This window comes from Electrona antarctica (genome assembly GCF_951216825.1).
Source record: "Electrona antarctica genome assembly, chromosome: 1".
Classification (NCBI taxonomy): Eukaryota; Metazoa; Chordata; class Actinopteri; order Myctophiformes; family Myctophidae; genus Electrona; species Electrona antarctica.
Window position 1 is genome coordinate 22,846,202 of NC_136806.1, and position 14,664 is coordinate 22,860,865.

Below are 14,664 nucleotides of genomic sequence, written 5' to 3' on the forward strand. Positions count from 1 at the left end.
TATTGTGACTAATGTATCTTTTATCCGATAGTGTTATTTGCAACAAAAGGCTATATAATTTATGATCAAATAATTAGAATAGGACATCCAAGCATTGACATAAAATAAAACATTTATTTCAACTAAGTGAGCACATGAAAGGAACATTCACACATACAATCAACATTTTTGAGGGCATGAGGGCTTTGAGCACTGTACTAAACAGTCTTCATACAATTCATGTAATGTTCACTTCTGACCCTTGAAAAATCACATTTCTGTCCTGTTGCTAGGCAACCAGCTCTCCTATATGCCCTTTCTGAGCCATCTTCAGCACACTTTGTCTTTTCCACTCTACCTGTCCAATATTCTCCAGAACTCCCTCGAGTGTAACCCTCCAACTCAGATACGAACCTCTCTTCATGCACACCTCAAGGCTGTAGGAAGATGTTAAGCATAATTTATGCTTAGGCAAAAATGTGTTGTCTTAACCACAAAATGCGAAGGAAAAGAAAATGCGTCTCATGTCAGTGTTTTTGTTGAAAAGGTACTAGCTGACCTGGGGCCTTCACACGTTATTAACTGCCAAACAGCGCCATCTACAAATGGCTCAGACCGTCAAGGTTTTAGCCCCTTTAAGAAGCGAGACCGACAAAATTGACGGAACTTCCGGGAACACGGAAGCATTTCCTGTCCATGGCAGAAAAGTTTAATAGGAAACATTTGCAGGGTTAATACAGTTTGATCCACCCATCCCTCACCGTATCCGTCTGTAGAAGGCGGATCACATTTTCTCCCAACCGAGTGGTTATGCCAATCCCCCTTGTACTGTCTGTAGTGCCATGTGTCCCACAGCCTGGAGCGCACATGAAACCCCAAGTCTCCACTGTAGTGGGCAGAAACTTTAGCCTTCCGGACGCAGATGTCAAGAAGTTTAGGAAGAAATCAACACGGTTCTCAAATACCAGTACATCAAGCTGTCTAGCGACATGTTGCACAACACTCTGCTAAAGCATAATAAATTAGCCTTTAGCGAGCTGGGACAAGTCATAACAATATCTCAGTCTTGTTTTGTGTGATCTCTGCCGTGTCAGTCTGTCAGAGAGGGAGGGCGAGGCTTGTTTTACTTGTTCGCGACATCTAGCTGGCAGACCCCCGTCACCAGCTGGCGGACTCCCTCACCAGTCCCATTGCTCTGGTTGACCTCTTCTGCTAAGCTGGTCCTCGAGCTGGTGGAGAACATGCCTTGATACATTGCCTTCTCCCTCTGCAAGTCCTGGTTCAGCTTCTCCTCTGCCCTCTGCAAGTGTTTCCTCACATTAGCATCTGTAATAGATGCAAAGTAGGGTCAAGTTGCGCCCATCAACCTACTGCATATCGCCATTGGCAATCAGCTGCCAATCACACCGAGTCCTGCACACGCAAGTATCCTTCAGTGGTTTAAAGTAACTAAGTACATTTACTTAAGTACAATTGAGGTATTTGAACTTTACTTGAGTATTTCCAATACTTTTAATTCTACTCCACTACATCTCAGATCCAAATATTGTACTTTTACTCCTCTATATTTATTTTAAAACTTTAGTTACTAGTTACTTTGTACATTTGGATTATTATTACAAAACAATAACATACATTAACCACTTCAACCTTATACATTTCGTCCATACATTTGAAAAAAGCCGATCTAAAACCTCACAATGTGTTGCGAGTATGCACGTAGTGCATAGAAAAGCGCTATAAAAATGCAATCCATTATTATTACATTTGAAAACTTGAAATGGGACATTCTGCATGAGTATTTTAAGTACATTGTGATGTCAATACTTTTGTACTTTTACTCAAGTACATTTTGAATCCCAGACTTTTACTTGTAACAGAGTACTTCTATATTGCAGTATTGCTCCTTTTACTTAAGTAAAAACCACCACTGGTATCCTTACATTTGTGGAGACATTTTGCATGAAGTGTCAGAAATGTGTCAGATATTTTCTTACCATTGGGCTGCCCCCTGCTGGCCTGAATGAGGTACTGTTTAGCAGTCTGTGCATCCCCTAACTCCAGAGTAGCCACACCAGCCCTGTAGAGAGCTTTGATGTCTGCTGGCCGCCACTGCAGGACACGCAGGCTATATTCTTGCACGCGAGCATAGTCGACACTTGGTCTCTGGAGCAAACAGGCTGAGATAAGGGAGGGGAAGAAAATGCAGAGGCATGGGAGGTCATTAAAGTAGTAGTAGGAATAGGCAACAAATCAAATCAACCCACGCATTAGCTACAGGTAAGCACAACAAGATAGCACGGTCAAGTAATGCAACAAGTTGGCGTGGTGCAACCAAACTGACTGACAAAAATGACTTGGTCTTTTAATTCTACTGGATCTATTTTCCACTGACTGGTTCCTCCCTAACAACAAATTGTCAATATAATTAGTCCTAGTTTTAGTCATCATAGCTTAGTTTTTAGTTTCCGTCAGTCAAACAAGTCAAACAATTTTCGTCATAGTTGACAAAATCATAATTACTACATGCCTGCCAGGTTGTTGTAGCAGTCCACTTGTATTTTTCTCAGCAGCTCATCTTGTGCCGGTGAGAGAACGGGCATCTCCGGTCCAAACCCTTTCACTGCCATCATCACATCGGTGTCAATGGCTCGGAGGATCAGCAGAGCGCGGTGATAGCGACCGATGGCCGACCGGACGTTCTTCTCTTGGTAGAAAGTGTTGCCTTCCGTTTTCAGCTGGGCCGCTTCTTGTAGCAGGGCGTGAGGTTTGACCCGGGTGGATTTAGACTTAATGTTCACATCATTCACACAAGCACTGTTGGCTGCCGCTGTCCCAAGCACCTCTGGCCCTTCCATGTCAGCTGTGGACCAGATTCCTATGAGATTATTATTAGTTAGACTAACTGAATCTAGAATAATTTGTTCTGTAGAAAATAGTTCAATGAAGTAATTATGCATGCCATCAGTGCCCATACCCTGGGTTGGGTTGACAAAAGGGCATTTCTGTGTGGAGTTTGCATGTCCTCCCCGTGTCCCCTGGGGTAGGTACCCTCACAAAAAGCATGCAGTAATCATGGTCTCTAAACTGCCTCCCCCTGGTAGCCTTGCAGTGGCCAGACGCGAATGAGTCTGGCCTAAAAGCCAGGCTAGAGGAAAGGAACTGGTTGGAAAAATGTGTTCCTTCCATGCGCTATGTCGGGGAAACTTCCCACTGTCAGGTGAAAAGAAGCAGCTTGGACTCCTCATGCATTGAAGGAAGCATGAGGTCAGTCCGTTGCTCTCCCCAGTTGGCAGAGAGGGTCTAGCGCCCAGGATTAGACAATTGACACTGGGTGAAATAATCGTGGGATATAAACAAAATTATGCTCATTTACACTTTGAAAAATCAGTAACCGGAATGCTCGCCTTAAAAACACCCTAATTTCTTTCCGTCAACCACTCGGTGAGGCGGTTCTTGTATTTGTTTTACTGAGAATAAGGTTAGAAATAAGTTTAGGGTTAGGCATATTTTTTACTGGGGTTAAGTTCAGGAATAAGGTTAGGTTTAACCGTTTAAGCATAGTGTACTTAGGTTACGTTTAGGAATACCAGGCTGAGCAGTTGCACTGGCTGTATGCCCGGGGTGACTGTGTTTTGGGATGCAATAAAACCTGAACGTCTGTCTTCTGGTCTGTGGAATGTAAAATAAGCCGTTTTCACTGTTGCTACACTTAACCCGGTCGATGCCAAACTTTGCACACACTCCCTGGATGCCAATGATGAACCTCTGCCCCAAATTGTCCAGAACGGCCTGTTATAGTCACCAGGCTGAGGAATATATCCCACCCTTTTCTCATTGGATTTTTGCAAAACACATTTTTTAACAAAATGCCTCAAAGAAATGGCACCCTTTTCACATTGGCGCCACCAGGAGGCCACAACCTGACCTGGCGGAGACCTGTGCCACGAGGGGCACTTTTTCTACTTAAAGATGGGTAAGATTACATTGGTTCACTCATTAGGCCTACTTTTTGCGTTTTAATGGCTGATACTGTACATTTTTGCTACTAAAGCAAGCCTGATAAAAGTATCAAACTAAAAATTCACCAGAACACAGGACATTACATACACCAAAACATCTCCTGGATTCTTCTCACAGTCCAATGTTGGTAGCCCTGGTCACTCATTTCTGGTGTTAAACTTAGCCTTTATACAGGGACCAGTTACAAAATGCAGCCTGCAGGTACTCTTTTATGGTGGTTTTGAAGGAGAGGGTAAGGGATGTTAAACTCTAGTTTCTGTTTTGAAAGTATTGGCATACTATCATGACGTGTTTTGCCACATAATGTATCTGTAATAAACAGCGATATGAAGAGAACGTAAACAGGACCTCCTCTCCTGCAGGGTGATATGCTAGTTTACACACACACACACACACACACACACACACAATGACAAACATAATTTTCTTATTGTAGCATGCATGCTGACTTTACGTCAATGATACGGTCTGGTTCAATATAAAAAACATCATTATCTCACCTCGCAGGCAACTGTGAATTGAAATGTACAATGATTTGCAGACAAGTTCTTCACGTTGACAACATGATGAGTTGATCAGGTTGATATTAAACTGATCATACTGGATGTTGTTCCTGGTTGTCTTCTTCAGTGGTCGAGACGTCTGAACTTGATGGTATATACTGCCACCTAATGCCCCAGATGTGTCATAGCAGGGTAAACTGTAGCCAAAACCTAACAGGTAGGCTACTAGCAAGTGTGTAGAGCACCCTAGATTCGAACCCGGGTGGGAAAACTAGACCTAGGGCCAAGGGCCTAGCAGTAGGTCTAGTTTAGGCTTTTAGGGTCTGCTCTGCAAGTTGCAACAAGCACTGAGTCTGACAATATACAGTGGTGGAAGTACTCAGATCTTTTAACTTTTTATCTTTATCTTAAGTTGTGGCAAAACCACAGCATAAAATACTCTGTTACTACTAAAAGACCTGTATGCAAAAGTAAAAGTACAAATGTATTGGCATCAAAATGACGTAGTACCAAAGTAAAAGTAGAGAGAGATTACTAAAGGTTTTCAGAATTTGTCACACAAACATTTCTGATCTGATATTAATAACCTAAATCTGCAAAGTTACCAAAGCTGTCAAATAATTGTAGTGGACTGGAGTAAAACGTTTTAACAATATTTGCCTCTGAGATGGTGTAGTAGGCTATAAAGTATATCAAACATGGAGCGAGAGAGGGGGAGGGATGGAGGTTGATTGAATACTTTATTAACAGTTTGGTCTGCTAAGAGGATTTAAACCCAAGAAAGCCTATTGGGCTTGTTTATATTGGGGTACTTCATACTCAATTCATCGAAACATTTAATGACATACAAATATACAGTACTATGCAAAAATAATAATAAAAGAGGTGGGCAAGTGCTCACATTTTTGCCAGCTGCTTTAAAAGTGTCTGGACAGCATGTTCACCTACCTCTACTAGCGACCGTAGTAGCGACCTAGTGGAAAAGGCTGCCTCTCTAAGCCAATGGGAGACTTACCCATAAAACATAGTCTGAACAGCATAAAAAAGTAAAACATATTCTGAACGCCGCAACGTGAAGCCGCATTGGCTGCATTGTTTACTATAGGCTATCAATAGGCTACTGGTGAAATAAACATCAGAGATGCAAGTTCCTCCTCTTGCTGGTAATCCTTGGTGGCACGATGGTCTGAGCATTGCGACTACCAGCTGTCAGGGTCATCAGCTGGGAGCCATCCTTCCTTGATATTTCGCCCCTTTACCGCGGTCAGGGATGTCTCCCTGCCACTCCCTGCAGCTGGACTCAGGACTATGCATAGCAGGGGCGTCCTACTCCCTGAGCCAAGTCTGAACCTTCTATACGGCAATATACAGTAGAAATATTTTATTACAAGTAAAAGTCCAAAATTCAAAATGTACTTCAATAAAAGTAGTATTAGCATCAAAATGTACTTAAAGTGCCAAAATAAAAGTACTCATTATGTTGTAAATATACATACACAGGACAACATTATTATTAAAGTATCTTAAGATTATAAGGAAAACATGGAAAACGACAACGCTGCACTAGTAAACAGAGACGTCAAAGATAGTAGAGAGATGGAAGATGGTATACACAGTCCAATAAGTAGTTGCTTGCTCAACAAAGATAGTAGATGGAAGATCCTGTAACAAACATGGCGCCAAAAGTGGTCGGAGTTAGTGGGCGGAGCTCCACCACACTCGTTCTCTATTGAATATGTATTCAACAAAAATATGACCTGATATGAATAAAATGTTATGTATTTGTACTAACCTTTTACTTTTCTAAGCATCAATTCTGCAACATTAATTTGTGATTTCAGACATTAGGTTTGTCAAATTGTCTGCTTCGGCTACATTGGTTGTTAAATGTAACTGCTGCAACCGCTGGGCCTTCACTTGGAATACATCCCACCTCTCGGGAAACAAGCCTCTATTCAAAAGGAATGAAGTCAGGGAGGAGAACAACAAAGTGGCAGCGATGCCGGACAGCATGGAGAGCGTCCTGATGGGAGCACACTGAACGTAAACGCCATCCTCCACAGTGCAGCCCGGGAAGTGAACGACAGCTGGTAACCCAATTGACGGCTCCCCGCACAACAACCTCAGCGACACCCCTACCAGTAAACCCATAATAGAACCGTAGCCATTCGAGACACTGAAGAAGAGGACACAGACAAGTTGAGGGAAGAGGATGTTGTAGGCTATGTCTGCTCCCAGGAACCAGAACACCATGATGCTATTGTCCAGAAAGGTGAGCGCTGTACCGGCCATGCCCACCACTACCACAGTGATACGGATCACCCACTGGAGCTCTCTTGATGAGGCCTGGAGGGGAAAGGAAAAAGGAATTCAGATGGAAGAAGCTGAAAGAAGTTGGGCTTTTCTCGCCCCTTCTCTCACAACGCTCTGGCTTTGATAACCACTTAGACACCTAGACTTAGTAAACTGGACCAAAGTTGGCTCTGTACTTCCTTACTTGGACTGCTTTTTTCCCCGCCTACACCAAATCTCTTTGCCAAAAATAGTAGACCTACACAAGCTCACAAGCTTGAAGATCTGATATTTTAGGCTAATATTCCCCCCAGAATATGGATGCTGGGGTTCAAGTGGTTAAATGGTAAATGGTAAATGGTGCATTTATATAGCGCCTTTATCCAAGGCGCTTTACATAGATTGTGCATTACATTCACCCATTCACACACACATTCATACACCGATTGCGGCGGAAGCCATGCAAGGTACCAACCAGCACATCGGGAGCAATTTGGGGTTCAGTGTCTTGCCCAAGGACACTTCGACATGTAGCCAGGAGGAGCCGGGATTCGAACCGCCGACCCATGGATCATTGGACGACCTGCTCTACCGTCGCCCCGGTTAAACTGCTGTCTGCTCACATGTCCCTCTCTTCATCCTCACCATCTTCACCTCTCGGCTCCTTTAGAATGTTCAATCCATCCACTGCAACCTATACTACAACTACCAATTATAACAATAGTTTAATTGATTGTGTATAATTTACACCCAACAGCAACTTTATTTGCTAAGATGGTTTGTTATTTCACCCCTTTTTTCCCCCTATTGACTGTTTAAATGGGTTCACTTTACGTTTCACTCTACATTTCCTCGCCCTCTACTCTCCACCTCACCTGGCTCCTCAGGATGTTCTTGTAGATGTTGGAGGCAAAGATGGCGGCAGCTGAGAGCAGAGCCGAGTCAACTGAAGACATCACAGCGGCAGCCACAGCCCCGATGCCGAAAATGGAGATGTAAGAAGGGACCAGATACTGCAGGCTGATGGGCAGAATCATGCCTGCCTCCCCACGCTCATATGGAGAGGGTGAACCGTATGAGGTCAGGTTCCAGTCTAAGATTCACAGATAAATGGGATGTTGGACAAGGTGGTCAGTCATTGTCAAGGGCTTTTAGGTGGGTATGGGCATAGAATGGGGATGTTGCCTCACTATCAAATACAGCTTGATAATATTGTCCGAATAGTATTGTCTGAATTTAAACAAGAGAGTAAGTCAACAGGTCAGGAAAATGTTTTACTGTGGAAAGGGGCTTTTGAGTTTATGTATGTTATTTCTTCAAATTCACCCTTTGTCAGACTTCTGATTGGTCCCTGACTGACTAACCAGCAGGCTCTTTCTGACTTGTTCCGCCCTGGTTTCGCCTTGTTTATGTTGAATTTGCTATAACATAATTTTTGGAAAAGACTAAAAACAAACATGATATGCCCAGTCACCATGCTGCGCCTGTGATGTTCCTTTTTACGGACAACAAGTTTAAAATGAGAATTGAACACACAGAATATCAATACGAAGCAACTGAAAAACACGTTATTTCAATGGTAGTGGATGGAGAGAAATGATTTTTGTCCAACCACGAAACAGCAACCAATGGGTGCGAAGAGAGGCACAACCACGGGCGGGACTTGACAAAGGGTGACACTGGAGGGCAACGTAAATGTTATCATGTGGTTGTCTTCATGCTTCATGCTTCATGCTATTGTCATGTCCAGGGGCCGTACGAATAGCCAGGAGATCTAATTGTACATCAAGCCGGCCTCATGCTACAGAAACAAGAGATGTTTCAGGCCACATGGCTCCTACTTTCTTACATGTTATTCTATATTATACAAATAGATAATAAAATCCAAAAGGTGAGAATGGAAGGGGGCCAGTGATCTGTTCTCTATTATCATTATGTTGTATCCAATGCATCTTTTATGTACCTGTTGATGCAGCTACCGCTCCAATCAGCACAGAAGGAATCCCAAAGATGCAGATGAGGACAGCTGCACAGAAGCAGGTAATTTTGGCAGTGGCTACAGAGCGGGCAGACAGCGTCCTCTGGTGGAAGACTTGATAGCCTAGATTGCCAAAAGTCTTTAGAAAGAACAGTAGAAAACAATCACATAACATTTTTACTCTGAAACTTTGAAGCATTACATAACACCTTTCAGACTTTCAGTGTTTTGGATTGAAAGCGGTAGGATAATGGTTTATAGATCTACAAAAATACAAATGATTCTCTTACGTCTTAGAGAGAGAACGTGACACGGAGGACATAATGATACATCTTAAAAATTCTCAGTCAGACAATATCATTTTCTTTGTCTGGAACAGATAAAACACTGATTCTATTTTCTGTCTGTAGCGCATGGCAAAACAACTCTTATTTCTATATAGAAAGCAGAGTTTATCATAACTTTCATTATGAAATCTAAAATCAAGTTTCTTATCGACTCGGATTCCTAAATATTTACTAAGGCACTCTCTCCACACACCAACAACAAGAAATTATCAATCCATCTCCATGCTGTTCCTCCATCCAGACTGCCAATCCAAGGGGCCTGGAAAGTAGCATTGAGAGCAGTCTTGGTGATGTCAACTGATGTAGGGTTCATCATGATGAAGGGAACACACAGCCACTACATAAAACACAAGGATTGACATTGAGATATCATATCTAATCAAAGTCTTTAGAAACAACTTTACCATACAATCCATACTGATGTGATAGTGCTTGACTGGTCAAGCACTATTTTGGCATGCCCAGACCTTTATCATGGTAACATGAACACAAGAATGCTCGACCCAAAACAGTCGCCCCGGGGCAAATCCGCCCCAGAGCACAATGTCATTGCCAAAGTGGTTATCAGCTAAACACCAAGACGTGTAGTGTTCTCTTTCATAGAGTTTAAACTTTTCAGCACAACCTCTGTGAGACACACGTGAAGACTGCTCAGTCAGCAGATAGATAGAGATCATGTAGAATGTATAGTGTTGCTTTAGTCGGTTGGTGAACACAATTCAGGTACTCACCATACTGATGAATATGAGAATGAGTTGTATGATGTCTGTGTATGCTACAGAGTAGAAGCCTCCAAGCAGTGTGTAAATAATGGCCACTGCAGCAGAGATGCAGATGCAGACAGCATAGGGCAATTGTAGAATCACTTTCATGGTTGCGCCTACAAAGGTAATCCAGAACACATGCATACATTTAATATGCAAGTCAATTAGTACAGTATATTATATTCAAAGTGTGAAAGATGAATTTAGGAACACAAGATTCATACATTCTATGCAACAGTTTGTTGCGTGACAAAAGTTGCATGCCGAGATTAATACTAGATCATGCAAAAAAAATCTTTAACATTTTAGTTAATCATTAGTTAATCATTATTTCAGAACCTTATCTGCAAGTGTTACCACATTTTCAAATATGTGATACTGTAAACCCTTTTCAGAGTTGAATCTATTGTCACTTACCTAAGCCTATAAGAGTTCCAGTCACCCAGATAACATCGGATATAAGTGAAGCAAAAGACAGTATACCACTTATTACTTTCCCATACTTGATTTGAAATGGGTCCATCATTGTTACATACATTTGGCTTCTCATTGGCTCGACAAAGAAGAGTCCACCTTTATCAAAGCAAATAGAAAGAGGGATTTAGATGCAGTGAGTGACTATCATGAACTATTATTCTGGCAACAGCATGCACAGTACACGTAGCTCTAGCTACAGAATTAGTGGGTTCAGTGAACCTGATATCGAACAGTTCTGGTTATTATTAGAAACAAGGCTTGCCAATAACAAAGGACAGGGCTCCAGTTAACGGCATGACACTCCAGATCAGTCCCATAGTAGGGTTGTACGTTGCCTCTGTTATTCCGACAATGAAGCCACCTCCAACAAATGTAGCTGAGAGAGAGAGACACACACACACACACACACACACACACACACACACACACACACACACACACACACACACACACACACACACACACACACACACAGGTTATAGGGGTTTCTTGTGACCCTACCATTAACATCCTATGGCAGGCAAAATTGTCAAAAATGTCAAACTTTCCTTTTGCTTTACGTAGCGTGTGACAAGTCAAACTAGGGAGTTTATGATTCTGAATCCATTCCAAGCATTAGTTTTGCACAAAATACACTCCTTGGGCTAAAAACAGCCATAGCCACATTTTTGCCTGCCATAGGATGTTAATGGTATGGTCACAAGAAACCCCTATACAAAAGTTGCCCGATACCCACAGCCGGTCAGCAAGTGGATTCACGAATGTATGTATATAGACAATATTTTAGGCCAATAAAAATGACTATATACCACATTTCCCACCCGTCAAACCCCGGCTGCCGGACTATCACTTATTTCAACTGAAATTACATTTAATACTGTATATAGCCTACTCTGTACTCTTATTAACCAATAGGTCTATATTAACACATTGGCTGCTACAGCTGCTGCAAATACCCTGTTCAAACAACTCCCTTCCAAAAAACGCTACCAGAGCATCAAATCTCCCGAGCACCACCCGTCTCAGTAACAGTTTCTTCCCCCAGGGAAGAAACTGTTGTATTTGTATTAATCTATACATATGACAAATAAACCTGAACCTGAACCTGTACCGAATCCACTCAGGCCTGTTCTTCTGGTTCTTCTACATTTTAATCCATAGAAGACCATATACGTAACTGATGTCAAATGTGCACACTTTAAATAGCACTCACCTGTCATAGTGAATATACCGACTAACACGTTGATTCTCCGACTTGCCAAGAGTAGTACTTCGGTTTGATTCCCTGGGAAAGTCTTCTCAACTCGTTTGGACTTTCCAGAAGCCCAAATGCCAGTTCCAAGCACCAACAAGTAGAAGAGTATCATTACAATCAATCCTGGAACATTGAAGTCCATCTTGCCTTTGTGAACTCCCTGAAAAGAATAGATAAGATATCTAAAAGCGCAGTGTGTGTTCCAGTAACCACTAACCAGTGCCCACCCTGTTGAAGGGTGCCTAACGGCTAATAATTTGAGACCTTGTCTAACGCACCCAACTTTTCTTGTGTTGATAGTTGGTTTTAGGCCATATCCTATATATATATATAGATATAAGTTGGTAACCATATATTTTTCTAGAGATAGGCTACATATGATTATCTCTCTCCTTCTCTTGCTCTCTTACTTGCATGCTCGCACACTGTCTCTCTCCATCTCTAGTGTATGCGCATGTTTGCACCCAGGTTTCTCAAGGACCAGTTCTCCTCCCACAAGGGATCCTTATCAGACTCAGAAGTACAAAATGTGATTACTTTATACTCCTGGTAAAATGTTAACAAATTTTGTTAAAAACAGTTAAAGTACTGGAGTACTTGCTACTCCTGGTAAAATGTTAACACATTCAGTTAAAGGACCACTTCACCACTTTTCAACCTATCTTCATATAATAGGTCCTCACTAATAATCATGATAAAATGGCATGATTTTTTTCTACTCAGTCTGTGTCTCATAGGAGGGCTGTGGGCAGTTCAGAAACCGTCTTCCAGTGACATCATCATTAGGCAGATTTTTTTACAAAAATGTTTAGATTTTCATTATCGTGAGAACGATGGCTTCCATTTTCGCATTGCAACTTTTTAGGACTAGAAAGCCTGCAGTTTCTATTAGCTTGTATTCCCCATCGATGATGTCACTGGAAGACGGTTTCTGAACTGCCCACAGCCCTCCTATGAGACACAGACCGAGTAGAAAAAAATTGCGCCGTTTTTTCATGATTATTAGTGAGGACCTATTATATGAAGATAGGTTGAAAAGTGGTGAAGTGGTCCTTTAAAGTACTTGCTTTTAATAAAACAAAGTATTCCAAAGTACAAATTACGAAGTACATTTTGTTTTAATAGCAATGCATTGCTGTACTGTATCAGTTGTCTCTAAATGTTCTCTCTTTTGAATATTTTGTAGAATACTATTTAGTACAATATTATTTTTTATGTCATGTGATGATGCTGTATAGCAGTGGTGGGCAACATGCAGCCTGTGGGCCAGAACTGACCCGCCAGTGATAATACAGTCTGTCTGTCCCACTCCCACATAGTATATCCATGTGGAGAGTGAAAGATGGGCAGGTGTTTCACATGCCTGGCGTATACAATACACCGTTTCTCTCCATATCTAAGAAGAGACCTTGAACTCCTCTTCTGTGAAAGAACTCTTGTTATATGTTGCTCTTTTCGAAAAGGAGTATGACTGTCTGTTTCCAGATAAGTTTTAATGAACTAAATCATAATTTGATCTGCACTCCTTTGCTGATTGTGTATTTGGCATATACAGTGAAATATGGTATCCGCATTTAGCAAATGAAAGGAAATATGATTTCAAGGGGGAGTGGTTAACCAAGGCTACAAAAATCCCAGGAGTGGATAAAGTAGATCATATAATTCATACAATCATATAATTGGGAGATCTAAATGTCAGAGATCCTTTGACGAATGACTGTGAGCTTCAGTTCTTGACCGTTTCTCATGACCCTTTACCATATTGTTGCAAAAATAATACATATTATTTGTATAGCACCTTTCATGACATGAAATGCAGCTCAAAGTGCTTTACAGAGAAATAAAGGGGGAAAAACATCAAATAATAAAATAAAATAATAGCAAAAAGGGCAGTGAATCAGGCAAAACAGTGAGGACACGCGTCGCAGTCCCGCCTCCTACCCTGGACCAGGAAATGAAACCCAATGCATTTTCCTCATAGACATTTCTTAAAGTATTTATTTAAAGACTGTTACGCCGCGGACAAAGCCAACTCGAGTCGTGACAACTCATGACAACACAAACAATATTTTGGAAGAAGAAGAAAAAAACGGCAGGTTACAACACTTTTTTTGTTGTTTTTCTTCTTTGTAATTATTTGTTTGGTCCAAAATATTGTTTGTGTTGTCATGAGTTGTCACGACTCGAGTTGGCTTTGTCCGCGGCGTAACCGTCTTTAAATAAATACTTTAAGAAATGTCTATGGGAAAAATGCATTGGGTTTCATTTCCTGGTCCAGGGTAGGAGGCGGGACTGCGACGCTCTATTGAGCTGTGCTTTAAAGCTATCTACAGAGGCTGCCTGTCAGGTGAAAAGAAGCGGCTTGGACTCCCCATGGATTGAATTTGAAGGAAGCATGAGGTCAGTCCTCTCCCCAGGTTGTTGCTCTCCCCAGGTTGGCAGAGGGAGTCTAGTAATTGACACTGGGTGAAAAAAATTGGTGGGATGAATTTTTTGAAAAGGACAAAAAAAAGAAAGGGGGATATATGTGATATATTCTACTCTGTGTTCCATTGAGAGTACTGCACTGACATGTGTGATGTATGTACTGTACTGCTCATGCCTGTCCGTTCATTCCTACGTTCTCAGTAAACTAAAGCTGCTGATACAAACTACTCCCAAGTGTGTTGTCAAGTCATTAATATAAAGAACCCAAACGAAACCCGATATTTGAATCCACTTTCCCAGACAATATCTTAAATAAACAAGCTATCTAACGTCAAGTTGTTTTTCATTTAATTGGTATGATAGAGCTAATATGCTTTTATCGTGACCCGACTTGACTACTGTAATTGTAATGCCCTTCGTGTTGTTAGTCTTGCCTCTCACACGTGCACTTGTGCGGTTGGTCCAGAATCCTGCAGCTCGTCGTGAATAATTGCCCCCTACTGCTCCCTGCATGTTTTAGGGTTGATTTTATGATTTGCCTACAAATCTTTAAATGGGCTAGCTTCAACCTATCTCTCTGGCCTTTTACAACCATACAGTACCTCTCAGCAAGGTCACT

The 14,664-nt window shown here is 41.7% G+C and overlaps 2 protein-coding genes across 2 annotated transcripts; both read right to left on the reverse strand.

Moving 5' to 3' along the window:
• Positions 1–92: 92 nt before the first annotated feature.
• On the reverse strand, positions 93–4,624 carry ttc9c (tetratricopeptide repeat domain 9C). The gene is made up of 4 exons (XM_079502318.1): positions 4,503–4,624; positions 2,510–2,842; positions 1,977–2,159; positions 93–1,305 (listed from the first exon to the last, which is right to left on the reverse strand). Exons 2-4 carry the CDS (start codon positions 2,835–2,837, stop codon positions 1,103–1,105), a joined length of 714 nt encoding a protein of 237 aa, XP_079358444.1. The 5' UTR covers positions 2,838–2,842; positions 4,503–4,624; the 3' UTR covers positions 93–1,102.
• A 662-nt stretch (positions 4,625–5,286) lies between these two features.
• On the reverse strand, positions 5,287–11,760 carry LOC306931304 (high-affinity choline transporter 1-like; the record flags this gene model as incomplete). The annotated part of the gene is made up of 8 exons (XM_079512640.1): positions 5,287–6,851; positions 7,673–7,890; positions 8,761–8,914; positions 9,316–9,459; positions 9,854–10,002; positions 10,304–10,459; positions 10,626–10,739; positions 11,577–11,760. 8 exons carry the CDS (start codon positions 11,758–11,760, stop codon positions 6,330–6,332), a joined length of 1,641 nt encoding a protein of 546 aa, XP_079368766.1. The 3' UTR covers positions 5,287–6,329.
• Between the last annotated feature and the right edge of the window lie 2,904 nt (positions 11,761–14,664).